Source organism: Sturnira hondurensis, unplaced genomic scaffold, assembly GCF_014824575.4.
Source record: "Sturnira hondurensis isolate 20B ecotype Veracruz unplaced genomic scaffold, ASM1482457v3 Scaffold0004136, whole genome shotgun sequence".
Lineage (NCBI taxonomy): Eukaryota > Metazoa > Chordata > Mammalia > Chiroptera > Phyllostomidae > Sturnira > Sturnira hondurensis.
The window spans coordinates 20507118-20534308 of NW_028076767.1; the positions used below are offsets into that span (position 1 = coordinate 20507118).

Here is a 27191-nt window from a genome sequence, read left to right on the forward strand (position 1 = left end):
TCTGGGCCTCAGTTTCCCTGAAACTGGGCCTCAGTTTCAGTCCAAGAGAGTTGGACTAAAGAATCCCAGAGGGCATTTTATGGTTCCCCCTCTCTGAGTCTCCTTGCTCTCCATTCTGGAGTTGTGGGTCTTCTTCTGGGTGGATCATATGCCCCGTGACTCAGTTTCTCTCCCCAAGCGCCTCAGGTTTCCCCAGTCTCTCCCTGCTTGGTCCCTGCCAGCTTCAGCCTCTGAATCCCAGGCTCCCTGTCTCTCAGTGGAGTGTCTCTCTTCAGCCTTTGTACTCCCCTGACAATGGGAGGTAAAAATAGCCCAGGGGCTGTGCTGGTGGAGATAAAAGGGAATTTGACTTTTGTGTCCTGCGGCCAGGCTGGGGGGGCTGTGACACGTGGAGATTGCTGACATAGCTCTCCTCCTCACTGACCTTGACGGCGGCAATAAAAGGGGTAGCCCAGCTCCCAGCCCTCACCGTGGTGCTGAGGTGGGTGATCAGGGCTGGGGCTGGAGCTAGAGGGCAGACAGGTGGGCCAGTGGGTGAGGGTGAGAGTCGGTCTGAGTCTCTCCATGTCTGTGGGAGAGAGGATGCTCTGGTGTTTGCGAGTGAGTGCATGTGTGTCTCGGGGGTTCACCAGGGAGGCTGAGGCAAGCCTGTGGAGAGCCGCAGGGAATCACCTGGTGTTGCTGGATCAGGCCCCAGCTTGGGGCCCCTGGTCCCTCAGTTCCTCCGTCACTGCCATCTTCCAGTGCCCGCTGCCGTGGACCGCCTGAAACCTCCCAGATTCTTAGTCCCTGGTCCTGCTGCCACCATGATGGATGTGAGTGAGCTCGGGGAGTCTGCCCGCTACCTCCGCCAGGGCTGCCAGGAGATGATGAAGGTGCACACTGTGCCATGGGATGGTAAGTGAAGGCGGACGGCACGGCCACAGAGAAGGCTTTATGGACACAGAGCAGGAGCGGGGAGGGCTGGCACCGGGCTCAGGGGCGCCTGCACTCTGGCCTGACAGCTTGGGCTCTGGACCTTTCCCTCAGAATCTGGGGTCCTGAGGCTGAGTTCTGTGCACACTTCTGTGTTTGTGAACAAGCCTCAGCTTGTCTCTCTGTGAAACGGGACAGTATCCCAGATCGGCAGCCTGTAGCCAGAGCCTGAGACCGCTGAGGTAAGAGTGACTGGTATGGGTGCAGGCGGCTTCCATGTGTCCAAAAACCTGTCCTGAAGTTATTTTTAGTGCTTTCCATAGAGCCAAAGCCTCTGTTTACTAGGGACAGGAATAAAGACGACTATTTATGACCTGGTTTGTTCATGGGACAATAATAACAATAGGCAATGTGTATTAAGTGCATATTCTGTGCCAGGCCCAGCCCATATGACCTTCCTTGCATGATTTCAACAACCTGGGGAGGTGGGCACCAGGGCCACCTCTGCATTTGCAAAAGGGACCTACCCTCCGGAGGGCCTTGCATTTGATTTATCACTCTATCACCATCTTGAAGTTTTTAATAATCTTTTTAAACAAGGGGTCTGAACTGAGACCCCTTAACACTGAGGCCTGCAAATTATATAGCTGGTCCTGACTAAAGCACTTGGCTAGTAAGTGGCAGGACCGGGAACAGAACCCGGTGGTCTGCAGCCTGAGTCCCTGCCTTTAACCAGCATGAAATACAGGCTCGCTGAAGCCCTGGGGCCAGCGGGCCAGGCAGGGAGGAGCACAGGACCTGGGTTTGAGTCTTCAGTGAAATGGAGGAGGTGGAATCCCCCTGAGAAGTACATATCTGATAGACATGAAGGGCCGCTCCACATGCGATCTCAGGAGTTGCCCATAATATTGTGCCTTTGAGGGAACCGGCCCAGAGACAAGGAGGGGTTTTCCAGAGGTCACAGGGCACATGCGGCAGAAGCAGGAAGCTGAACCCAAGTGTGTAGTCAGGGCAGTGAAGGACTGTTACCCCAGTCAGGGAGACCCCTGAGAAGGTGGTTAGAGTCCCTCCCAGCTCTGCCCTGCCAGGGGCCTGAGTCTGGAAGGATCTACTCTGGAGTGTATTCCTGCGACGAGACAGAGAAGATACTGGGAGGGGCACAGCTCTAGGGCCACAGTTAGGGACCTCCAGCTGGACCCCCAGCCCCTGTGCATGCCTCGGCGCTCTCAAAGCCCCACTGCTCTCCCCACAACCCAGGGAAGAAGCGAGTCTGGGTACCTGATGAACAGGATGCCTACGTGGAGGCGGAGGTCAAGTCGGAGGCTACTGGGGGCAGAGTCAGCGTGGAGACCAAAGACCAGAAGGTCTGGCTGCCCCCTTTCCCTGTGTGAGCTCCTTACTCCCCCACCCCCACCCCTCCACCCCGGGGTGCGGCACCTGGCCAGCGCGCTCCGTGTGAAAGGGGGTCTGGGCACTTACAGGGGTGAGAGGCGGAGGTCAGTGGATACCTGCCTGCCTGCCACTCCACCACGCGGCCTCCACTCCACCATACGGCCTCCCCGCAGGTGCTGATGGTACGGGAAACAGAGCTGCAGCCCATGAACCCGCCCCGCTTCGACCTGCTGGAGGACATGGCCATGATGACGCACCTCAACGAGGCCTCGGTGCTGCACAACCTGCGCCAACGTTACGCTCGCTGGATGATCTACGTGAGTCCGGAAGCGGCCCCGCGTGGGGCGGGGCTGTGTGTGGTTGGGGCGGGGTTGTAGCAGCAGGAGCGGGGCTAGAGGGAGCGCCAAGGCGCTGTGGGGACAGGGTTGTGGAGAAGGCGAGGGCCTGTGGAGTTGGGCTGGAGTTTGGGTTCTGGGGGTGCAGGGGCGGAGCTTCAGCCTGGGGGCAAGGCTAGAGGCTCCGCAGTGGGGCCACGGAGATGGGGACCAGGGCTGTGGGCAGGAGCCGGGTTGGGGTGGGGCTAGGGCAGCGATGGAGGGCAGCACGTGCCACAGTTAAGTGACTCATTGGGGAATAATGCAAAGTCATGGATTTGTAGGAGCTGGGGCCTGGGAATGGGAAGTCAGCTTCCAACAACCCGTCTATGCCGTTTCTCCTCTCTATGCCGTTTCTCCTCAGACCTACTCGGGCCTCTTCTGTGTCACCATCAACCCCTACAAATGGCTCCCGGTCTACACGCCCTCCGTGGTGGCCGCGTACAAGGGAAAGCGCCGCTCCGAGGCCCCACCCCACATATATTCGGTGGCAGATAATGCCTACAATGATATGCTGCGAAGTAAGGGTTGCCTCTACTCCTCCTCTTCCTCTTCCCGCCCAAGACCCTCACCCCAGCTCCAGGGAAGCCTCTGTACCGGACCCCCTTCCTCCACCTGCATTGCCCCGCTTTGGATGCTGCCAGGCACTCTAGCATAGCCATTCTGTCTCTCCACATGGGAGCTGGCTGCCTGCTGGAGGGCCCCATCTGGTCCTCCTCACTTCTGGCTCTGGCTGGCGGAGGGGCTGCCCGGGTGCCATGGATACCCGGTGTGTTCCACTTGTGGCCAATCCCTCACCTTGGCTAACTCCTGTGTCTTCTTCCCATTCCTCCAGACCGAGAAAACCAGTCCATGCTGATCACGTAAGTGTGGGGCTCTGGGGGCGGGGCGGGACATCCTGGCCCTGTGGCAGGAAGAGAGTGGAACTAAAATCATTTGCCAGGGTTGATTCCAAAGTGCTTAGCCCTGGCCGGTGTGGCTCAGGTGGTTGGAAAGTCATCCCCCAGCTGAAAGGGTGCAGGTCCAATTCCTGGTCAGGGCACACGCCTAGGCGGTGGGTTTGGCCCCATCCTGGCACATAGGATCCCAGGTCTGGGAGTGTGTGCAAGGCAACCAACTGATGCTTCTCTGTCTTATTCATGTTTCTCTCCCTTCCTCTCTCCCTTTCTCTCTCTCTAAAAAGCCATGAAAAAATACCTTTGGGTGAGGATAAAACATTTCTTTAAAATTGCTTAGGGTAGGACTTTTACCACTTGGTGCCAGTGTGTCAGCTGAGAAGCTGGATTAGAGCATGTTCTCTGCTCCCGTCCTGGGTAGATAAGTCGTGGACGGTGAGCAGGGAAGAGACTCCCAAGCGCCAGAATGATCACCAGCCCCGAGACCCCTCTCCCCAGGGCCCGAATCTTCTCCCACACGGATCTTTTGGGAGTTCTGATTCTGGTCCAAGGTGGGAGATTCCTTTCCCTTTCCTCCTCCTTACCATCTCCTTACCTCTGGGTCTTATTTCTGATCCTTTCTTTGCCTCCATGGGAAAGTGGTTGAATTCTAACATGCCAAGTTCACGTCCCACCAAGCCAATATGAACATTGTTTGTGTGTGTGAGAGAGTGTGTGTGTGTGTGTGTGCTGGTTGGTGGTTAAGGGCATGGCCTTTGGAACCAGAAAGACCTGGGTTCGAGTTCTATGTTCACTTCCTCCTGCTGGTGCCCTCAGGCTTTGGATTCCCATCAGCATAGGCAGAACAATCCTACCCACCCACCCTGCAGAGCCATAAGGAGTCAGCAAGTTAATGTCCACACCTGGCGCAGGGTGGGGACAGCCGCATAGCTTCTCTGAGCCCATTTTCTTAGCCATAAAACGGAGGTGGTGATGGTGCCTACCTTACAGGTTTCTAAGGCTTAAATGAGCCAACATAGGTATAGCACTTGCCCCAGCACCTGGCACTAAGTTTGTGCTCAGTGAGCAGCCGCGTTAGGTGTGTTCTCATCTGACCGGGATGAGCTGCACTGACTTGCCTTGTCAACTGCTCAGCACTTCCGAGGGCTGCGTCTTTCGGGGCAGGTTTCGAGTTGGGGGTCCTAACTTGGGAGCTGGGTTGGGGGAGGGCAGAAGGGCCCCGCTAGTGGGGTGGGGCACTGGGGGAAGGGGGGAATCAGAGTGGCCAGATGGGCATTGGTGACTCATGTTTGTGTTGTCCAAGCGGAGAGTCGGGGGCCGGTAAGACGGTTAACACCAAGAGGGTCATTCAGTACTTTGCCATCGTCGCTGCCCTGGGAGACGGGCCGGGCAAGAAGGCCGTAAGACTCGCCCACTCGGGCGCTGCTCGCCTCTGCTTCTCACTGTTTTTCTTCTTGTGTCTTTCTCCTCCTTTTTTCCTTTTCTTTTTCTCTTTTTTTTTTCTTTTTAAGTTGATTCCCTAGAGCTCTCAGCCCTGCCTGAGCCTTCCACCCTGGTGGGGGACTCTGGCCTGAGCAAGGCTTGACCAGAGAGGCTGTGGCCGCCTCTGCCACGCTGTGTCCCCCAGTCCCTGTCTCAGCGTTCCCATCCGTACCGGAGAGGGGAGGGGTAGCATCCCTGTTCCTAAACTTTTTATTGAGTTTTTCCCTTCCATTATTACCAGATTGGCTGCTTATGCTAAGAAATGACTTGTTTTCTTGGTTGTCATGCACTAGTGACCTGCTGTCAGTCAAACCAGCAGGCTTACGTGGAGTTTAGCCAGAGCCAGAGGCCCCTGGCTTTCCCAGCAGCCAGGGGAGGAGGCAGTTTTGTACCCTGTGGTTTCTGTACGGTTTTTGAAAATTTCTGAAACACTAGGGGGACCAGTTTTTGTTTTGTTTTGTATTGGCTTTTTTGTTTGTTTTTGAGACACAATATTCATTCCTATACCCCAGGCCAATGGTTCATCTCTGTGTGCCGCTCCCTGAATCTACTCCGGAAGCAGGCGGCCTTTTCTTCCCAGAGGCCCACGGCCCCTCCCTCTCAGTCCCCACTCCTGGTCCAGTTGAGCCTTGCTTTATTCTGGGGCATTTTTCTTTTTTCTGATTTTCTTTTCTTTTCTCCATTTTAAGTTTTTGTTTTTTCTTTTTGCCTTTTCCTTTTTCCCCACTTGAATTTCTTGGCTTTTGATTTTTATTTCATTTTTGTTGTTGCTGTTGTGGTCGTTTTTGTTGTTTTGTTTTTGCTGTTGACTTTTTGGTACTTTTTCCTCCTTCCTCTCCCCACCCCGTTTTCCAAACCCCTGAAGTGTCTGTGATGGGGCTGCAGAGAGTTGGGGTTTTGTCCAGTAGCAGGAATGGAGGGAAGGAAGAGGCCGGAGCTGGCAGGGCCTGGGCAGGGAGGGCCCTGGTGAGCAAGGATCCCTCATCCAGTGGGGTGCAGGGTTGGGGATGCTGGCCCACAGGGGCTGTGGGTTCTGGAACTTAAAGACCTTATCAACCTCCCCGCCCCGTGGCCTCAAATTTGACCACACCTTCCAGAGAGAGCCCTGTTCCACATCTTTGGCTGAGATTATGTGGAGTGGAGCTGGGGGGATGGGCTCCTGCCATTTCTCTCCTGCCTCTGTCACCCCACCAATCCCTCTGAGGCGATTGCTTAAGTCCTGGGCTCTCTGGAGGTGAGTGAATAACCAAAGTCCCTTGGTGGCATGGCATCTGTCACTGTAGAATCCATTCTTCCTCCTCTCCCTTTCTTCTCAGGCTGCTAGGATCCAGGGTAGCCAAGAGGAGGAAAGGGCAGTGGAGGGAAGCCAAGGGTGAAGCTAGGGGCGGGGGGGGGGGTGTCTCTCCATTCAGTAAGTCTCTCTAGGGGAGANTGGTTCCGTGCTTCTTTTGGCCCCCCCCCCCCCCCCCCGCCATGAGGCTTAGTTTTCTCATTTGCAAAGCAGGGTAATAGTAGGCATCTAGCAGGGCAGAGTGGCAGGGCCACTTTGAATAATAGTAGGTGCAAAGCAGATGTGTCTAATCACAACACAAAGGCAAAGTGTGGAGAAGGGCTATCACAGAGGGAGGTGAGGGTAAGAAGGTTCAGGCAAAAGAGATCTCCTCCAGCCGAAGAGGATCAGGGAAGGCTTCCTAGAGGAGGGGGCATTTGCACTGGGCTCTGAAGGGAAGTAGATTTTAGTCAGGAACCTGTAGGGCCTGTGGCAAGGGCTACTTCCTGGAGTGTGGGACATAAAGGGATATGGAAGAGGCCAGAGACAGCTGGGGGAGGGGAAGGGCTGCCAATGTGAGACTCCCTCCCCCAGACTCATCCTCCTGCCATGCCTGCTCCTACTTTCTAGTATTTCTCCTTGTAACAGTCCTGGGAGGGTGAGGCATGGGGAGTGGGGTGGGGGGCTCATGTTCACTGCCCTGCTAACCACTGCCACCCCGGCCTGGTGAGACCTCACACCCTCTAACATTGTCTTCCTTCTCCCCCCAGCAATTTCTGGCCACAAAGACTGGGGTAAGTGTGGGGCCAGTGTGAGTGGGGCAGGCGACAATTATGAGGTCCTGGGGACCCTGCCCTTCCCCTTCCTGACCGCAGGTTGTCTGGGATGGGCTGATCTGGGGTCCCAGTCAGTGAGCACCCCTCACCCCACCAGGGCACCCTCGAGGATCAAATCATTGAGGCTAACCCTGCGATGGAGGCTTTTGGCAATGCCAAGACCCTGCGGAACGACAACTCATCCCGCTTTGTGAGTAGCCACAGTGGACGAGGTGGGTAGTGGAGCGGGACCCGCATCGGCGAGCCTTCAGCAGCTAGGGCAGCGCTGGCTGGGCCTGCTGACTGAGCCCGCATGTCTGCCCACAGGGCAAGTTCATCCGCATTCACTTCGGACCCTCTGGGAAGCTGGCATCTGCAGATATTGACAGCTGTGAGTCTGGGCAAGGGAGGGAGAGGGCGGGCGGGGAGGGCGACAGAGGCCAGGCCCAAGGCTTTCTGCTCCAACTGAGCACCCATCAAGTCCTTGGGGCTTTGCCTGTTTCAGGCACTTCTCTCCATCCCCTGGCCACTGCCCAGCTCAGGCCATCTCACCTGTCACGGGGAACATTCCACCAGCCTCTGTGTGGTCTCCCAGCCTCTGTTCCTTGCTTGATCTTCCAGCCAGAGTGACCTTTCCATGGATGCTAATTTGACCCCATTGTGTTCCTGCTTAGAAATCTTTTCTAGATCCTAACACCTTAAGATGGAGACCCCAACCCTTATTTGGCTAGTTAGGCTGTTTATGATTGGGCCCTTACACCATCCCAGTCTTTTCTCTGGCCTCAGTAGGGTAGGCCTGTGCCCCGTCCAGCCCAAGCCTCCTCTCTACACATTGAGTCCCCATCCTTCCTGGGATAGGAGTCCCTCCTAATGCCCATCTGGGGTTGTTGCCCATCCCACCTCACCCAGCCCAGCTGCACGGATGCCAGGTGCCCAGGCCACATGCACAGAGGAGCCCCCACAGTGGCTACTCCTCACCTTGGGATTTGTGGCCAGATCCTGATGGATAAGCTCAGGCACATGGTGATGGGCAGGGAACATCCTAGTCCATGCCTTGACTGACCACGTGCAGACTCACCAGCCTGCTCTGGAGGAAAGGAATATGGTCATGGATGAAGGAATGAAAGCACAGATGAAAGGATGGAGAGATAAATACCCCCCAATAGACACCCACGTTCACACACCCACATACAGTTACACACAGATGTACGGATGGATACACACACATTCCCCCATTGTGATGTGGGCCCAGATGGTGAGACACCCTTAGTACAGGTGAATGTGCACAGACAGTGCCTCTATATGCCCCCCTGCCCCTCACTGACACTCCTGCCTGCCCCTCCAGTCCTACTGGGGTGACCTGCTCTGGGGAGGTGCAGAGGGTGGTGGGCCAGCGCCTCCCTTTCTCCCAGATCTCCTGGAGAAGTCGAGGGTGATCTTCCAGCTGCCCGGGGAGCGTGGCTACCACGTCTACTACCAGATCCTCTCAGGGAAGAAGCCAGAGCTGCAGGGTGAGCACCGGGGATGGATAGGGTGGGAGGCAGAGCACGGAGGGCTGGGTGGGCTTGAGGGCTGCCCCGCCCCCATCAGACCAGGGCCAGGGATGTGACATCCTGTCTTTCCTCTGAGCCACTTCTGTTCCCCTCACTCCCTTCCTGGGTCTCCTGGTTATTGTTGCGCCCTGTCCTCCTTGCAGGGTGCTGGCCCTGTAGTGCCACTGCCCTTGCAGAATTGTCCCTCCTGCAGTCCTGGGACTAGAGAGGCCCCGGTCGGCACCGAGGAAGGACCAATGGCTCCGTTAGGCCCTGTTCCCCTCTCTTACAAGCCCCTGGAGGGCATAGTCTGGTCCTTGCTGTGCCTCAGCTCAGGGTCTGGGTGAGAGGGCTGCCCATGAACAGTAGTGGAGGGAAGGATGAGATGTAGGGACCAGGACGCCTTCCTCAGAGAACCGTAAAGAAGCCATGAACGAGGGGGTGGGGTGAAAAACAGACTGTGTGAAGTCCTGGGAGGGCCCTTGCCTCCTGCGGGGCTGGCCCCCAGGACCTGCCGCACTGGGACAGGAGTGGAGGATGGCCAGGCAGACATGGTGGGACCCACCTTCTCCACCCCGTATCCCCTAGACATGCTGCTTCTGTCTATGAACCCCTACGACTACCACTTCTGCAGTCAGGGTGTCATCACCGTGGACAACATGAATGATGGGGAGGAGCTCATGGCCACGGACGTACGTCTGGGGTGGGAGCAGAGCCGGCGACTGCAGTGTGGGGCCATGCGGGGCTGGGCAGAGATCAGGGAGCGGTCTGAGTGCCCTCAGCTTGGCCAGACCCTGGGGGAGCCAGGACACCTCTGATTCTGCCGTCCCGCACCACAGCACGCCATGGACATCCTGGGCTTCAGCGTGGATGAGAAGTGCGCCTGCTATAAGATCGTGGGTGCCCTCCTGCACTTCGGTAACATGAAGTTCAAGCAGAAGCAGCGGGAGGAGCAGGCCGAGGCCGATGGCACAGAGAGTGAGGGGCTCTGATGCCAACATCCTGTCCTTGACCATTAACCCTAACCTTTGTCCACGATCTTCAACCTCAGTCTTAGCTGGCTCTGTTGTAACCCCTCACTTCTCAACTCCAGACCCTCTCCTTCCTAAGCTGTACAATTTGCTGGCCCTGAATGTGACCCCTCCCAGCCTCCCTCTCCTAATGCCAGGCTGAGGCCAGTTGAGGCCCCAGGTGCTCAAATTCTTGGCTTCTTCCTCTTCATCGAACCTGTGTGCCCCGCCAGGTGCTGACAAGGCGGCCTACCTGATGGGAGTCAACAGTGGGGACCTCCTCAAAGGCCTTCTGCACCCCCGAGTGCGTGTGGGGAACGAGTATGTGACCAAGGGCCAGAGTGTGGAGCAGGTGAGTCATTTGCAAGCTGGGGCCCACCTGGGGACAGCTGGGGCAGGGCCCCTCCCTGCCAGGTCCCAGCCCAGTGTCTTCACCCCTGCAGGTGGTGTTTGCCGTGGGGGCTTTGGCCAAGGCCACCTACGACCGGCTGTTCCGGTGGCTGGTGTCTCGGATCAACCAGACGCTGGACACAAAGCTGCCCCGGCAGTTCTTCATCGGGGTCCTGGATATCGCTGGTTTTGAGATCTTTGAGGTGAGAGCAGGCCCACCCCCCGGCTCTGTTCTCCTCGGGGTGGAGGGCCATGGCGGGTGCACACAGCAGCCCTGGGCTTCTGCCTGGCGCCCGGTGAACTCGTGCACATCCCTGTCCCTGGGCCTCCCTGTCCCCATCTGCAAGGAGGCTGGCTGAGTCGGCACCTCCTTGTGCAGTTTAACAGCTTCGAACAGCTCTGCATCAACTTCACCAACGAGAAGCTGCAGCAGTTCTTCAACCAGCACATGTTCGTGCTGGAGCAGGAGGAGTACAAGCGGGAGGGCATCGACTGGGTTTTCATCGACTTCGGCCTGGACCTGCAGCCCTGCATCGACCTCATTGAGAAGGTGAAGCCTGGGGCAAGCTCACTGCTGCCATGCGGGGTGGGGGGGTCGGGGGGTGGGCGGTGGTACGAGTGCCGTGGGCGAGTGCATGCAAGTGTGCGTGTGTGGGATTGTGCACTGAAGGGAGCTTGTGCGAGTGTTTGGCTGTGACCAGGTCTCTGTACGTGCCATGAATAGGAATGTGTGCATGTGTGTGATAGGATGCTGGAGCCTGTGTGAAAGCATGTTGGTGATTATGTGTGAGTAAGACTGCGAAGTGTGTGAGCGTACATCCCAGCACTGTTGACCACAGCCCCTTGAGTCTGGACACAGTTCTGCAGTTTCCAAGGCCCTGTGGCAGCCACAATTTCACTGGACCCTCCGAACTGCCCTGGGAGCTGGGCGGAGTAGCATGTGCTGACTTGTCTGTTTATGCGATTGTGAAATATTACATATGTCTCCCCTTGTGTAAAGAATGGAAGGAAGAAAAATGGGAAAAGACAGAAGTGAAGGGGGAAACATTCCCCTCGATCCTAACAGGATCAGAACCATGGCACGTTGGCTGGTTCCCTGCAAGTCCTACACCCTGGGCCTCAGTTCTCTCAAAGGGCCCTGGCTCCTTTCCCCTCTCTTTCTCTGCAAACGCAGCTTGAACGTTGAACATCATCGAAGAAGGCACAACAGTTCACACAGGAGAGGATTTCCAGACAGCGCATTTCTGGAATCTCCTGTTGGGCATTTTTTTAGGTGGTTGACAGATTTTTTTTTTTTGCTGTTAAAGCAGCACAAAGTATTCATTTCCCCATTTTGCAGGTCAGGAAACTGAGGCTTAGGGAAGTCTAAGGGTTCCACAGCTAGTAAGAGAGGTGGCCCGCATTTGAACTCAGCTGCTCTCTGTGTGTTGTGTGTGAGTGGGTGTGAGATCATGGGGGCGGGGGTGAGTGGGCACAGAGGGGCCAGTGAGTTTGCACAGGTCTCATAACCGAGGAGGACAAAGAGCTGCAAATTGCACAGAAGAGGCCGGAGGCCAAGCTACAGATTTTTCTTTCCATCTTAGAAGACTGGCTGCTGGGTGCAGGTCTGGTCTTGTCCCTCTGCCAGGTGGCTGAGGGGGGGTGTCTGGGAAGGCTCCCAGAAGGAAGGGCTCCGGGAGGCTGGGCTGGTGCAATGGAGGACCTTCTGCTTGTTCCCCGGCCCCAGCCACTCGGCATCCTGTCCATCCTGGAGGAGGAGTGCATGTTCCCCAAGGCCTCGGATGCCAGCTTCCGGGCCAAGCTCTATGATAACCATGCAGGGAAGTCGCCCAACTTCCAGCAGCCAAGACCTGACAAGAAGCGCAAATACCAGGCCCACTTTGAGGTGGTCCACTATGCTGGTGTGGTAGGTGCCTGTTGGAGGCCCCCGCTCGTGACCTTTCTCCTCCCTCTCTGGTTTCTCTGCTGTGGCTCAGCTCCCGTCCCATCTCTGCCAGGTGCCTTACAGCATCGTGGGCTGGCTGGAGAAGAACAAGGACCCACTGAATGAGACAGTGGTCCCCATCTTCCAAAAGTCACAGAACAAGCTCTTGGCTACCCTCTATGAAAACTATGCGGGCTCCTGCTCCAGTGAGTACTGAGGGACTAGACTGCCACTCTGTAGGGGACTCACAGAGTGGAATCCCCGGAGTGACTGGTCCTTATGTCTCCTCCAGCTGAGCCTCCAAAGTCTGGGGTGAAAGAGAAGCGTAAAAAGGCAGCATCATTCCAGACCGTGTCCCAGGTGCACAAGGTGAGGCCCGGTCTAGTCCCCGCAGCCTCCAGCCTGGCCCTTGCTCCCTGCTCTGTCCCCTGCACCCTGGGCGGGCGGCCGTTAAGACTTGCAGTGATGTTTAACTCGTCTCCACGTGAACATCACAGCAAGTCTGTGCTGCTTCCCGTCCATCTGCTGCCTGGGCAGGGTTTGAGGGGGGACCTTGTGGGGGTTTAGGTGGGGAAGTGAAGATCTTGGTGTCAGGGACCAGTCAAGCAGGAGAGGGCAGAGGGCACGGGAACAGAGTGAAAGGACAGACGTGTGGAGGCACGCTTAGGCGCCTGGCCCCGGTCCTTAGCGGGCTGATCCACTGTGGTTTCCAAGTCTGCCCCGTGTGTCTTCTGTCCTTTCTAGGAGAACCTCAACAAGCTGATGACCAACCTGCGGGCCACACAGCCCCACTTTGTCCGGTGCATTGTCCCCAATGAGAATAAGACCCCAGGTAGCCACCCCGGGGCCAGGTGGGTGGTGGTGGTGGTGGGCCGACATTGAAGGGAGGGGTCAGGGCAACTAGAAGCTGGCTCTTCCCTCTCTGCACAGCCCCTTGTATGGACTTGGGGTCTTTCTTTGAGGCATGAAGGTGTGTCTATTGACCTCTAACCTTTTAACTCCCACCTGTCCAGGGGTCATGGATGCCTTCTTGGTGCTACACCAGCTGCGCTGCAATGGGGTTCTGGAAGGGATCCGGATCTGCCGCCAAGGGTTCCCCAACAGGCTGCTCTATGCTGACTTCCGGCAGCGGTGGGTGTCTCCTGCCCCAGCCCGGGCTCCTCCCTAGCTTCCCCTACTCGGTCACCTTCCTCCTCCACCTCCACCCTGCTGGCGTCAGCAGCCTGAGGGGGGCAGAAAGGGCACACATTTTAGAGCCAGAGGGACAGATCCCACCCCTGAGGAGGAGGAGGTGGGACTGGGAGGGACAGGAGGAGGCTAGGAAGAGGTCCCAGTGGGAGATGGTGGTGGCTGAGACCTGGGGGCCGGCAGGGGCACGGGGAGAAACAAACAGGCCTGGAGTAGATATTGGAGGTGCAGCCAACAGCCTCACTGATGAGCCGGTTACAGACCAAGAAAAAGAACAGACAGGGGTGACCCCCAGGTGTCCGGCCCAAGCACCTGGGGAGCTGGTGGTAGATTTACTGAGGTACCAAAACAGGATTTTTGATTTGGGGGGAGTTTGGGGGGATGGTGGATTGAGGTCTTCTTTGTCATGTCAAACTTGAAATGCCTCCTGCAGCCATCCTAGAGGAGAAGGCACAGGTGAGCCTAAATTCTCAGTCTGGAGCTTGGGAGCAGGCAGAGCTGGACGTAGGTTTGGGAACTGAAGGCGGGCTCACGTGGCCCAGGCTGCGTATTCCTGCCGGCCCCTTGCGAGCTCCCTCCCCTGCCCTTTATCAGCTCGGTTTGGTAGGGCCACTAGCTGCCCAAGTCCCTCTCCTCCCAGAAGTAACTGGCCATCCATGCCGACCGCCACACATGTGTGTTCACACAAATACTGCCCGCGTGGGCTCCCTCAGCACATACACACAAGTCCGTGAGTGTGTTTTGGAGATTGTTCTCAGTCGGGCTAAGTCTGGGTCATCATCCTTCTTTTAATATTAAGACTTTATTTTTTAGAGCAGTTTTAGGTTCACAGCAAAACTGAGAGGAAGGTATAGAGATTTCCCACTTTCTCCCCATCCCACAGACACATAGTATCCCCCCCCCTGCCACCCCCCATTATCAACAGCGCCCACCAGACTGGCACATTTGTTACCACAGAGGAACCTGCGCTGACTCGTCCTCACCACCCAAAGTCCACGGCTCACACCAGGGCTGTCTCTTGGTGTCGCATGTGCTATGGCTTTGGACGAATGTGGAGTGACACAGGCAGCCTCATGCTGTGAAATATTCCGTGGTCCAGTGACCCTGCTTTCTTTATCAGGCCCCGAGTGTGGGGCCTTTTGTGTTTCTGGGGTTTTGTCTTCACAGTGTGGCCACACACCCTGGCCTGCACGCCCCACACACGTGTGCAAGGGTGCCCCTTGTCCATCAGAGTCCTCTCCCAACATGCTTTGTCAGTTTGAGGTGTGCTGTACCACATCGCCTGCTTTATATTTTTTGCCTTCTTAAAAAACGTTATAAAAGTGCCACATGCCTTTTGTAAGAACTGCAGCCTCTTAAAGAACTTAATTCCTGGAAGCACTGGAACACGAGCCAAGGGTTTTCAGCAGGACACGCCCAGTCCTCCAGTGTCACAATGCCTCTCCCTGCCAGCTTGTTCAGTGTGTGTCCCCCTGGAGCTTCTGCTCTGGTCTCGGAGAGGCCCCCCCACAGCCTCCCCAGTCCTTGCCCCTGCCCAGTCCCCTCCCCGCCAGCCCTTCCCTGCTCTGCCAGGTACCGCATCCTGAACCCCGGAGCCATCCCAGATGACACCTTCATGGACAGCAGGAAGGCCACTGAGAAGCTGCTGGGCTCCCTGGACATCGACCACACCCAGTACCAGTTCGGCCACACCAAGGTCAGGGCACACGGGAGTTCGGGCTGACCGGGTGTGGGTGGTCACCCTGCACAGGAGACAGTGCTCGGAGGTTACGCCTGCCTCCCCTCCCCACTCCCCCACGCCAGGTGTTCTTCAAAGCCGGGCTTCTAGGCATCCTGGAGGAGCTTCGCGACCAGCGTCTGGCCAAGGTCCTGACATTGCTGCAGGCACGGAGCCGGGGCCGCCTCATGCGCCTTGAGTACCAGCGCCTGCTCGGAGGCAGGTGGGTATGGGGTGGGGATGGGGACAGGGCTTGTGGTGGGACCAGTGTCCCCTGGCTCACGGAACCACCAGGCTCTTCGAGCCCTGTCATATGACCCTGTGGGCCAGATTACCCCCACAGCTAGTTGGACATGTCTCTGAAGGGGTGAGGTTCTGTTTTGTGCCCCTTAACCCCCCAGCTTCCATTTCCTTACCTCAAAAGCTGGGGTAAGAACACCTGTCTTTCCATACCAGCGTGGCCTGCGGTGGGTGTAACGACAACAGGTGTTTCCCAAGACTCTTAAGTGCCAGGCAAGAGAATTTGTGTGAATTATCTTGTTTGAAGGACAGGACAGTTCTAAGACATAGATGTTGTGGTTCTCCCTGTTCAGTGGAGGGGTGTCTGAGTCAGGGCCGTCCCGCCGCAGCTGGCCGAGGGGTGGGCAAGGCTGGGCTGTGAGGCTGGGCTGTGAGCCCAGTCTGATCCTGGAGCCGGCGGGGAGGTGTTACCACTCCTGCCGTCTTCAGAACACGGTGCCACCAGGACATTCAAGGCTTGAGAGCCCCCTCCCTGGAGGCGCTCCCGTGTGACCTTGGGCCTCTTCCCTCAATCTCACCTGTAAAGCAGACGCTCGAGGACCTACTTGGGAGGGCGTTTGGGAAGATTACATGAGCTCCCCAGGGAAGAGCCCCGCCCAGGGGGAAGTGCTGGGGAACACCGGGACTGGTACTACAGAGGGAACAGCGCGAAGCCTGCGGGTCGCCTCTTCCTGCCTTCCCCAGGGATGCCCTGTTCACCATCCAGTGGAACATCCGTGCCTTCAATGCCGTCAAGAATTGGTCATGGATGAAGCTCTTTTTCAAGATGAAGCCGTTGCTGCGTTCTGCCCAGGCCGAGGAGGAGCTGGCGGCCCTGCGGGCAGAGCTGCGGGGGCTGCGATCGGCACTGGCCAGTGCAGAGGCCAAGCGACAGGAGCTGGAGGAGACACACGTCAGCGTCACCCAGGAAAAGAATGACCTGGCCCTGCAGCTGCAGGCGGTGAGTTGGGGGAGGGGCAGCAGGAGGGGTTTCCTCAATGACCTGGGGCCCCTGGTACCCCCAGCGAACCCCAGGCTGCTCCAAGGAAATACCCAACCCGACCCCCAGCCAGGGCAGACCCGGTGTGGTCCAGGTGCCCAGGCCTTACCTGGATCCACCCTCCTACTCCAGAGGTGCCACAGGGTGAGGCTGTGGGCCGACGTCCACGCACAGCCTCCTCTGTTCCCAGCCTTCCCAGCCACGGCTGTCTTTCGCATGCGTGGTGCTCCCACGCTCATGCCGCCCTGGTGTCCTGCCGCAGCTGTAGCAGAGCCCATCTGCCCCGCCCTCCCCTCCTTGCGTCCCTCTGCTCCCTTCTCCAGTCAAGGGCCACAGGAACCCAGGTGGCCCGTAACAGTAATAACCAAAGAGTAGGGATCAAGGGTCTAGCATCTCCCCAAGCCCACCGAGCCGTTCTGTCCTTCAGCAAATACTTTGTGTCACCTGTGTGCCAGGCTAGCTCTGGAGGGACATCGGTGGGAAGAGAGAGATGAGCCTGTGGTCACGAAACTCACCTATTGGCGCAGGGTACTGGTGTGGTGAGGGAATGGTGAGGAGGCGGCGAGGTGGGAGAGAGTACCTGGGCCCCTCCGTGGCTGCGCAGGGCTCGGTGGGCTGCCGCTCACCCTCCACCCGCTCAGGAGGCTGCAGCCCAGCGCTTCTCTCCTAGAGCCCTTGTTTAGGCCTCACTCTGGGTTGTCCCCGGCCTAATATTCACCTCTTGAAGTGGCCACTCCTGCCCCTGCCATCCCTCCACCCGAACCTTCATCCCACCTGAGCCCCTTTAGGGCCAAGAGCAGGTCCTAGGTATCCCTCAGCCCCCAGAGCCTGGCTAAGTCAAACCTGTGCGTGGACAGGCGCATCTCCTCCAGGGCCAGGCTGGCGCCCTCAGCTGGTTTACCCATTCCTGTGTCCCCTCTAGGAACAGGATAACTTGGCGGATGCCGAGGAGCGCTGCCACTTACTCATCAAGTCCAAGGTGCAGCTGGAGGCGAAGGTGAAGGAGCTGAGTGAGAGGCTGGAGGATGAGGAGGAGGTGAATGCCGACCTGGCCGCCCGCAGGCGCAAGCTGGAGGACGAGTGCACGGAGCTCAAGAAGGACATCGATGATCTGGAGCTGACACTGGCCAAGGCCGAGAAGGAGAAGCAGGCCACTGAGAACAAGGTGGGGCCAGGTGGCTCCAAGTTCCTCTCCTGGCTCTGCCCAGGCCTCTGCTAAGGAGCCCTGGGCAGGTCACTTCTTCCCTGTGGGCCCGGACTTCCTCATCTGTCAATTGGGGTTAATAGCAGCACTTACCTCCTAGGGTGAGCACTTACCTCCTAGAGTCAGAATGTAACTAGCCTTTGCTAGCTCCCACCACGGGGCCTAGTACACAGTAGGTGCTCAGCAAACATTAGTGATCCAGGACAGCCAGCTCCTTGAGGGCAGGAACCCCAACTCCCCAACTCTGCATCCCCCAAAGCCGCCTGCCCCTGGACACTTCCAGCAGCCCTGTGTGGTTCACTCGGGGAGGACAGTATCGCTATCCCTTAGAGATGAAGGAATGAGGCTCAGAGGGAAGTGACCTGCTTGCTCACTGGAAGGGGTGGCCGCTCAGACCAGGGAGTGGGCGGACATCCCCACGAGACCTTGGCCTTGGCACAGGTGAAGAACCTGACAGAGGAGATGGCAGCACTGGAGGAGTCGGTGGCCCGGCTGACCAAGGAGAAGAAGGCTCTGCAGGAGGCCCACCAGCAGGCCCTGGGTGACCTGCAGGCCGAGGAGGACCGTGTGAGCGCGCTGGCCAAGGCCAAGCTTCGGCTGGAGCAGCAGGTGGAAGACGTGAGTCAGGGCCCCAGCGGAGGGCTATGTGGTGGTACTGGGAGAGCCAGGGGGGTGCCTGGCTGGGCCCGGCACTGAGCGTGTCCACGCCACCCTGTCCACAGCTGGAGTGCTCCCTGGAGCAGGAGAAGAAACTGCGTATGGACACGGAGCGGGCCAAGCGCAAGCTTGAGGGTGACCTGAAGCTGACGCAGGAGTCGGTGACAGATGCTGCCCAGGACAAACAGCAGCTGGAGGAAAAGCTCAAGAAGTAGGCATGGGCTGGGGAGCAGACCAGACCCCCCAGCTGGTAGCGGCCTCCTGGACCTGCCCCCACTTCTCATGCCCTTGGACTCTCGTCAGTTCCACAAGAATGCAGAGGCTGACCATGGAGGGTTGAGAGATGGGGGTCCCTGGGGGCCCAGGGCAGTGTCCTGCCCTCTTTGGACTAGGGGCCCTGGCTAGGCTCTGAGGCCAGGGCTGGAGAGGGAAGGTGTTGGGGAGGTCACACAGAGCTGCTCTGGGTACAGAGCGCCTCGGGCAGGGTGTGTGCTGGAAGGAAGCCCAGGGTCAGGCAGGTGGTGGGAATTGACCAGGGTGGGCTCATGCTCCTCTGTGACCTCCAGGAAGGACTCAGAGCTGAGTCAGCTGAACCTTCGGGTGGAGGATGAGCAGCTCCTCGGGGCGCAGCTGCAGAAGAAGATCAAGGAGCTGCAGGTGTGTGGGGGATGGGGCCTGTGGGGACCGGTGTCATAGGCCCAGGGAGATAACAGGAGGTAACAGGCGTTGCCCACTGACCCCAGGCTCGGGCAGAGGAGCTGGAGGAGGAGCTGGAGGCAGAACGGGCAGCCCGGGCACGTGTGGAGAAGCAACGGGCAGAGGCAGCCCGAGAGCTGGAGGAGCTGAGCGAGCGGCTGGAGGAGGCCGGTGGCGTGTCTTCAGGGCAGCGAGAGGGTTGCCGAAAGCGTGAGGCTGAGCTGGGGCGGCTGCGGCGGGAGCTGGAGGAGACGGCGCTGCGGCACGAGGCCACAGTGGCTGCCCTGCGGCGCAAGCAGGCAGACAGCGCGGCAGAGCTGGGTGAGCAGGTGGACAGTCTGCAGAGGGTGCGGCAGAAGCTGGAAAAAGAAAAGAGTGAGCTCCGCATGGAGGTGGACGACCTGGGCGCCAGCGTGGAGACTTTGGCCCGTGGCAAGGTGTCTGCCTTCTCCCTGATCTTGACCTCTGACCTGCCTTCAACATCCCCTCCTGACCCCTAGCTTAGACTCCATGGCCATCCTGATTCTAAACCCATTCTGCCTCCAACTGCTGATCCCCGACTGCCCCATGCCGACACCAGATCCTGACCCCTCACACATTAGTCCTGCCCCCCAGCCCTGATTCGGCAAAATTCTATGCCGAGTCACCTTTAACCCATCATCCAATTTGAACTTCTCTGCCCTTGACCTGTGCACTCTGACCAAACAACTTTCCCGACTCTGTTTCTGTCCTGAATCCCAGCACCCAAACTCAACCCTTGACCTTTGTACCACCTAATCCTGACAGCTGGCCTCTGACACTGTCCCTACCTAGCTGACTTAGACTCTAGTGCCCTGACTTCACCCTGACCCACTGGCCTCAAGACTAGTCCAACCTTCTCACTTCTGATGCCCATCTTTTAAGCCATAGCCCAGCGGTAGAATCTCTGACCCTGAACTTGGGGTACTGTTCTTAGATTCCTGAGCCCGTGTCCAGCCTTCTAGTTCCCCATCCCAGGTCCCAGTGTAATTGGCAGCCTAGGTCCTGCACTCTAATCACAAACTTGTCCTGCCCTGTGACCCTGGACCTCAGGCCAGTGCAGAGAAGCTGTGCCGGACCTACGAGGATCAGCTGAGTGAGGCCAAGATCAAGGTGGAGGAGCTGCAGCGGCAGCTGGCAGACGCAAGCACCCAGCGTGGACGGCTGCAAACTGAGAATGGTGAGGTTGGGGACTCGGTTGGGCCACCCCAGGGCCTCAGTGTTGCCCCTCATCCAGCTGACCAGCTGCTTCATCCCTTGGGCTGCAGGGGAGCTGAGCCGCCTGCTCGAGGAGAAGGAGTCTCTGATTAGCCAGCTGAGCCGTGGGAAGGCCTTGGCCACCCAGAGCCTGGAGGAACTACGGAGGCAGCTGGAGGAGGAAAGCAAGGTGGGCTGGCCCCTGGCTGCCACAGAGAGGGTAGCATGGGTGTCAGGGCCACTGGCCTGGTCCGATGCTGAGGTCACTGGGGTCCCTGCAGGCCAAGAGCGCGCTGGCCCACGCTGTGCAGGCTCTGCGGCACGACTGTGACCTCTTGCGGGAGCAGCATGAGGAGGAGTCCGAGGGCCAGGCTGAGCTTCAGCGGCTGCTGTCCAAGGCCAATGCCGAGGTGGCCCAGTGGAGGAGCAAGTATGAGGCAGATGCCATCCAAAGGACCGAGGAGCTGGAGGAGGCCAAGTGAGTGTCTTGCGGGCCAGGCCATCACCACACAGGGTGACACCTGAGCCTCTGAGACCTGACGGGGCGAGGGGAGATGCAGGAGCCATGCTTCTGCCAGCCTCACTCTGCAACACCCCATACCCTGTTTGCTCCTGTGGCCTAGAAAGAAACTGGCCCTGCGGCTGCAGGAGGCAGAGGAGGGCGTCGAGGCCGCGAACGCCAAGTGCTCATCACTGGAAAAGGCCAAGCTGCGGCTGCAGACAGAGTCAGAGGACGTGACCCTGGAGCTGGAGCGGGCGACCTCAGCCGCGGCTGCGCTGGACAAGAAACAGCGGCATTTGGAGCGGGCCCTGGAGGAGCGGCGGCGGCAGGAAGAGGAGACGCAGCGGGAGCTGGAGGCGGCCCAGAGGGAGGCCCGCAGCTTGGGCACCGAGCTCTTCCGGCTGCAGCACACACACGAGGAGGCTTTGGAGGCCCTGGAGACACTCAAGCGGGAGAACAAGAACCTACAGGGTATGACCCACACCAAGGTCAGAGAACTGCTCTGGGGTCACTGGGAGGACCTAGGAATCACACAGGGTGCCCTGATGGGGTCACCCTGGAATTAGGGATGAATGACGTGACCTGCGTTGGAGCATGAGCCTTGAGGTGGCTCCTCAGTGTCCTGTCCACTTTGCAGAGGAGATTAGTGACCTCTCAGACCATGTCAGCCTCAGTGGAAAGAGCATCCAGGAGCTGGAGAAAGCAAAGAAGGCACTGGAAGGGGAGAAGAGCGAGCTCCAGGCCGCACTGGAGGAGGCTGAGGTAGGGGCTGGCCACAGGGGTGGCTTGGGGTCGAGAGTGACCCACTGCTTCCGGGGCCTCCTTCCTCCTAGAAGACATGTTCAGGGCCAAACTGCCTACTCTGCTCCTCAGGGGGCCCTAGAGTTGGAGGAGACCAAGACTCTTCGGATCCAGCTTGAGCTATCCCAGGTTAAGGCGGAAGTGGACCGGAAACTGGCTGAAAAAGACGAGGAGTGCACAAACCTGAGGTTTGGGAGCTCTGGCCATCCCTACCCACCACCATCCAGGGGTCCATCGGTCCTCCCCAGGGCTAACAGCCCTTCCCATCCCAGCCACCTGAGCGGGAGAAAGGAAAGGGTTTGCTGAACCCCTGCTGTGTGCCCAGCCTGGCAGGGCCGCTAGTCTGCTCCTCCCACCCAACTTTCTCAGGTCGGGATAACTGTCCTGTCTGGAGGTGAGCCTTGGAGAGCCTAGGGGACGTGTCCGTAGGGGGCGAGCCAGAGTTCAGCCCCCAGCTGTCTGCTGCAGAGCCTCTCTCTCTGTCTGTGAACTTGCTTAATGGGGAACAGGAAGTCACAAGGGAGTTGAAGCCAGGGATGGATGAGTCCCTAATTCCAAAAATGGATGTCTCCAGCATTTCGTGGGCATTTGTAAAAGCCTACTGCTTTTCTATGGCTGAGCCTCGCACTCCATCCCATCTCCCTCCCACAGGCGCAACCACCAGCGGGCAGTGGAGTCCCTACAAGCCTCCCTGGATGCAGAGACCCGGGCCCGCAACGAGGCACTGCGGCTCAAGAAGAAGATGGAGGGCGACCTCAACGACCTGGAGCTGCAGCTGGGCCATGCCACCCGCCAGGCCACGGAGGCACAGGCAGCCACGCGGCTGCTGCAGGCCCAACTCAAGGAGGAGCAGGCAGGGCGGGACGAGGAGCAGCGGCTGGCGGCCGAGCTCCGGGAGCAGGCACAAGCCCTGGAGCGACGGGGCACGCTGCTGGCTACGGAGCTGGAAGAGCTGCGGGCTGCCCTGGAGCAGGGTGAGCGCAGCCGGAGGTTGGCGGAGCAGGAGCTGCTAGAAGCCACCGAGCGCCTCAACCTCCTGCATTCACAGGTGAGGACAGCACCTCACTGGGGCATGTAGGGTGGCCGCCTGCTGGCTGACGCGGAGACTCCGCTTCCTCCCAGAACACAGGCCTTCTGAACCAGAAAAAGAAACTAGAGGTGGACTTGACCCAACTGAGCGGAGAAGTGGAGGAGGCCGCCCAGGAGAGGAGGGAAGCTGAGGAGAAGGCCAAAAAGGCCATCACCGATGTGAGGCTGGGCTAAGGCGGTGTGGGTGGGTAGGGTCAGGGGGCAGTTCAGAGCCCAAAGGGTCTTCCACTTTGGCCAGTCACCTTGTGGCCATTCACTGCCTCCCCCACAGGCAGCAATGATGGCAGAGGAGCTGAAGAAGGAGCAGGATACGAGCGCACACCTGGAACGGATGAAGAAGACACTGGAGCAGACGGTGCGGGAGCTACAGGCGAGGCTTGAGGAAGCAGAACAAGCTGCCCTCCGGGGTGGGAAGAAGCAAGTGCAGAAGCTAGAGGCCAAGGTGTGTGGGGCGTCCCCATCCCCTGCACACGAGTAGCCTAAGGGCAGGCTCAGGCGTCAGGCTCACGTCATGGCTGCTTACAGGTGCGGGAGCTGGAGGCCGAACTCGATGCTGAGCAGAAGAAACATGCTGAGGCCCTCAAGGGGGTGCGGAAACATGAGCGCCGGGTCAAGGAGCTTGCGTACCAGGTGGGTGACTAGGTCCAGCTCAGAAGCGGTGGCCTGAGAGCTGATCTGGTCCGGGCAAGACCTGAGTCCCCTATACCTGTGCAGGCCGAGGAGGACAGGAAGAACCTGGCCCGCATGCAGGATCTGGTGGACAAGCTGCAGAACAAGGTCAAGAGCTACAAACGGCAGTTTGAGGAGGCGGTGAGTGCACCAGGTCTGGGTCCCTGGGGCCTGGGCAGGATACCTGTGGTAACTCAATGTCAAGGCTGGCCCCAGGGGAAGAGGCCAACAGCCGTCAGCCCCACTCCACCTCTGGCCCAGCGCCTCCCAGTGTTGGCACTGGGTGTAGGCAGGCTGCCTCCAAGGGTAATGACCTAGCTCATGACCCGCCTGTCCCAGTGGGAAGAGTTTCTCACAGCTCTAATAGCAAGAGATGAGACCCAGCTCCGTCTCTGAACGGACCCCATGTGCATTCCCTTTCTGGTCCAGGTCTGGCACGTGGACACCTCTGGAATGAATAATGTCTCAACCCCTTTCTTCCTGCCGTGGGTGCCACTGAGGGGGGAGAGGGCCATGGAGAGTGCTGGTGGGAGCAGAGTGCAGCCCCAAGAGAAGCCAGATCCCTTCTACAACAGGGTGGGGACCAGAGTGACCATCTTTTACCCAAGGGTGACCCAGCCTGCCTGTGCCCCCAGGAGCAGCAGGCCAGCACTAACCTGGCTAAGTATCGGAAGGCCCAGCATGAGCTGGATGACGCAGAGGAGCGGGCAGACATGGCAGAAACCCAGGCCAACAAGCTGCGCGCTCGGACCCGGGATGCCCTGGGTCACAAGGTAAGCGGTGGTCCAGGCACCACTCTGCCCCCTGCACGCGAGGGCCGGCGGTCCAGCTCACTGAGCCAGCCTTCTCCCTTCAGCACAAAGAGTGACTGGCGCTCGAGCCCCTGGGCTCTGAAGAGGGACACCTGCTGTCTGCCCCTCACCTGCTGTCTCTTCTTCACCTGCTGAACTCTGAATAAACGCCTCCTCTGCAGCTCCAGCCGGCTTCCTCCTCATTCTTTGGGGCTCAGGAAAGGAGGGGAGCATATGGTCCCACAGACAAAAATCAGGTCCACATCAGTCATTTAAAATAAAGTTCTTTAATAGTCTCCATTTAATCGGTTTATTTGTTGTTAATAAATTGGCAACACAAGGAGGAGCCAAGGGAGTGCTCCAGGCAGGTTCCTATGTCTGGGCTCAGGCAGGAGATGCTGCCCTGAGGCAGGGGCAGGGCACAGCCATCCTGAACCCCAAGGGATGGAAGGAAAAGGCCCCCCGCTTCTGGGGCACCCATTGGGATGAACACAGCGGCCAATGAGCAAACAGAACCAGAGGAGCTAAAGGAAAACACGGGAGGGACAGGTAGACGGGCAGGCTTGGGGGAAGGTAGCGTTCTCTGGTATCCCCCACCCCTGCCCAGGGCTCAGAAGCCTTTGCCTGGGCCCAAAGGCCAGGCCAAGCTTGGCTCACAGATTGGGGGAAGGTGCCCGTATCTCCCTCCCCATCCCAGGACTGACGGCCAAGAGACTGGGCAGGAGCTCAAAAGAGCTATTTTTAAAAGTCCCCTCGCCTCTGGCTGGGCCAGGGCCCCAAGGTTCTGAAGGAAGGGTGGGCATAGCACCCCTGTCCTTATCACGGGGATCTTGAAGGAACTAAGGTTCCACAATGACCTTGGGCCCTCAGACGCAGGGGCTGAGGGCTTCTAGACACTCCCTCCCACTAAGCCTGTACCTGAAGACCTGGGGCAGGCAGAGAGCGGCAGGAAGGCAGGGGAGGGGTGGGGACACGGCAGGGCGTGCGGCACATACACCACGCTCACCCGCACTAGCCCTGGCCCAGCAGCCTCCCGAGGCCTGGCCCAAGGTCACTCCTCAGTGAAGTCCCTATCTATGTCCATGTAGGGCTCCTCGATGTAGCTGACAAGGGCAGAGGGCGACTGGCGGTCTGGGTCCAGCAGGATGGACACGGTCTCTTTCCAGTATGAGAAGCTGATGCAGGAGCTCTGGGCAGAGAGAGAAGGGCTAGGGGGCGGGTCCTCTAGGAGCCTGGCACCCCCCCCAGGGGAGGGCCATGGTGAGGGGACAAAGAGTTATCCGCCACATGGCCCAAGCAGGGACCACACATCCCGCCCACCCACCAGCTGGGTGGGGCACTCACATTCTCCAGGCAGGTGCTGTCCTTGTCTTTGTGCAGATAATGCTGCTGCCAGAAGCGCAGCAGGTTGTGGAAGTTGTTGAGCAGGAAGCCAGGGTACTTCTTGCTGTGCTCCATCCGCTGCAGCAGCCGCAGGTACAGGGGCAGCCTCTCTTTCCGTCGGGCCAGCATCAGGATCACCAGGCTGGTGTTGAGGCAGCTGACGTTCTCCTGCAAGGCCCCGGGCCGGCCGGCTCAGGTGTGTGCTGGCAGCCCCAGCAGCCCCTGGTGGACCTGGGTTGCCACTGGGCAGGGAATGGGGGGCTCCCAGGCCCAGACCCCACAGGGCCCTGAGGCCACGCACTGAGCTGTCCCTGCATAAACCTGAGAGAGGACTGGGGCAAGGAATGATGCCAGTCCTGCCAGCACCCTGCCCTTCGCACCTTCCTGGTCCCTGTCCCCACCCCCACCCCACCCTGATGGGAACATTCTCCACCAACTGCCTAGTTAGAGTACATCCTGTCCCCGAAAGGGCTCAGGCACTGGGCCTTCCAGAAGCTTCGATCCCAGGGCAGGACTGGGTGCCTAACTTGCACTCAGCACTCGCCTGTGGGCACCAGGCGGGAGTCTCGGCCTGTTTTGTTCACTCTGCATCCCCAGCCCAGAGCCTCGTCTCACTGTGTGTGTGTCAGAAGAAGGCGGTACTAGTGTTACCCCATTTCAGAGAAGAGGTGTGTGAAGCTCAGAATGTGATGGCTACACAGCTGAGGGAAGTGGGAGCGAGCCTTGGTCCAAGCCCAAAGCGGGCACAGCAAGCGTGGTGGGCTGAGCACTGTATTGGGGGTCAGACTCAGTGCAACCCCGACTCCTCCCAGCTCGACTGTGACCACAGAGATCTGCTCCCCCCGCCAAGCCCCATCTGTGACATGGAGCACTGATCCCTCATTGGAAAGAGTCCCCGAGGAGCTGGGAGGAACTGAGAGATGGGTCTCAGGGAGACCCACACACTCCTAGGCTGAAAGTGGGAGAGAACGGCTCTGTCAAGCTCCAGGACAAGCTCTCTTCCCATCGCACATCTGCAGGGCCTCGCACCTGCGTCAGCGTCTGCACGTGGATGATGTTGATGAGGCGGAAGAGGAAGGACATCTGTGTGGGCACCTGGGATATGTAGGCAAGCAGGCGGCACTCGGACAGGACCTCCGCAACTGGGGACAGACAGGCAGAGGTGTGAGCAGCAGGTTTGGAAGGTGGTCTGTGACTCAGGCCCAGGAGCTATCACTGAGGCCACCATTTAAGTCCCCCTTGGGACCTGAACTCTGAGGCTGGGAGCCCCAAGTACCCGACAGCTGACGAAGAGGCTGGCTGCAGCAGAACAACCCCCCGGTTCTGCGACCCAGGCTGAGCCTGCCATCTCGCTGAGACCCCCAGGGAGCTTACCACCGGTCCCTGCAGTCATGTCCAGGGACCAGCCCTCCACAAGGCCCACCCCCAGGAGTCACCACCTGGGTCCTCACCCCTAGCAATCCCAGCCCAGGAGAGGAAGAGTGTTTTTTGCATTCTGCTGGCAACAATGGTTTTTCGCCTTCATGTAAGTGTTGCATGTGTCCATAAAAGGCAGCACGCACCACGGAGAAAAGTGAAAGCAGCCAGGAAAACGCCCTGAGAGCTACCACCCTGACCCTAGGGAGGCCACGCCGGACGGTCTGCATTGTGTTCTGGCCTTGTCTCACCCTTCATGTCCACCTGGTTCTCGAACCGGTCCAGTGACAGAGTGACGCAGCGCACCAGCATGTTGGAGTCTACCAGCGAGCTGTTGACCTGCTTCAGGAACACCTGGAACTGAGTGAGACCAGGCTCAGATGGGAGGTGGCGGGCCCCTGCAGTGGTGGTCACTGAGGGGGCACCAATTTACCTCTGCCCAGGTGTCCTCAACCGAAAGAGGCTCAGATGAACTGACAGACCTGCCCTCTGTACCCACCAAGCAGCTCAACCTAGATCTTTTGACACCACCTGCTGTGGTCTTTCCACTGAAGGACACTGAGCTCCTCATTCTTACTTCACTG

The 27191-nt window shown here is 58.7% G+C and overlaps 2 protein-coding genes across 4 annotated transcripts in view; one reads left to right on the forward strand and one right to left on the reverse strand.

The window, feature by feature from the left end:
* Nucleotides 1–791: 791 nt before the first annotated feature.
* Nucleotides 792–24108, forward strand: MYH7B (myosin heavy chain 7B). Of its 2 annotated transcripts, XM_037043923.1 has the most exons (41): nt 792–897; nt 2173–2279; nt 2481–2624; nt 3046–3202; nt 3517–3544; nt 4881–4977; nt 7100–7123; nt 7263–7355; nt 7472–7535; nt 8557–8655; nt 9265–9368; nt 9516–9654; nt 9920–10038; nt 10130–10279; nt 10456–10626; nt 11803–11982; nt 12074–12206; nt 12293–12369; nt 12745–12832; nt 13014–13131; nt 14761–14884; nt 14992–15128; nt 15890–16145; nt 17107–17349; nt 17830–18006; nt 18111–18256; nt 18612–18702; nt 18789–19178; nt 19813–19939; nt 20028–20146; nt 20238–20434; nt 20580–20929; nt 21096–21220; nt 21332–21447; nt 21911–22307; nt 22382–22507; nt 22620–22790; nt 22874–22978; nt 23063–23158; nt 23653–23790; nt 23874–24108. In XM_037043923.1, exons 1-41 carry the CDS (start codon nt 807–809, stop codon nt 23883–23885), a joined length of 5826 nt encoding a protein of 1941 aa, XP_036899818.1. In that variant the 5' UTR covers nt 792–806; the 3' UTR covers nt 23886–24108. The 2 variants fall into 2 exon arrangements, with proteins under 2 accessions (XP_036899818.1, XP_036899817.1); XM_037043922.1 differs by lacking the exons at nt 792–897; nt 2173–2279; nt 2481–2624; nt 3046–3202; nt 4881–4977 and having other exon boundaries at nt 3209–3544.
* TRPC4AP (transient receptor potential cation channel subfamily C member 4 associated protein) overlaps nt 24080–27191 on the reverse strand; it is a 74549-nt gene continuing 71437 nt past the window's right edge. For both annotated transcript variants that reach the window (XM_037043925.1, XM_037043924.1), the window contains exons 16-19: nt 26859–26967; nt 26221–26333; nt 25153–25359; nt 24080–24997 (exon numbers count right to left, since the gene is read on the reverse strand). In XM_037043925.1, the coding sequence (XP_036899820.1) occupies nt 24860–24997; nt 25153–25359; nt 26221–26333; nt 26859–26967 (567 nt within the window). In that variant the 3' untranslated portion in view covers nt 24080–24859. The remainder of the gene's footprint in view (nt 24998–25152; nt 25360–26220; nt 26334–26858; nt 26968–27191) is intronic.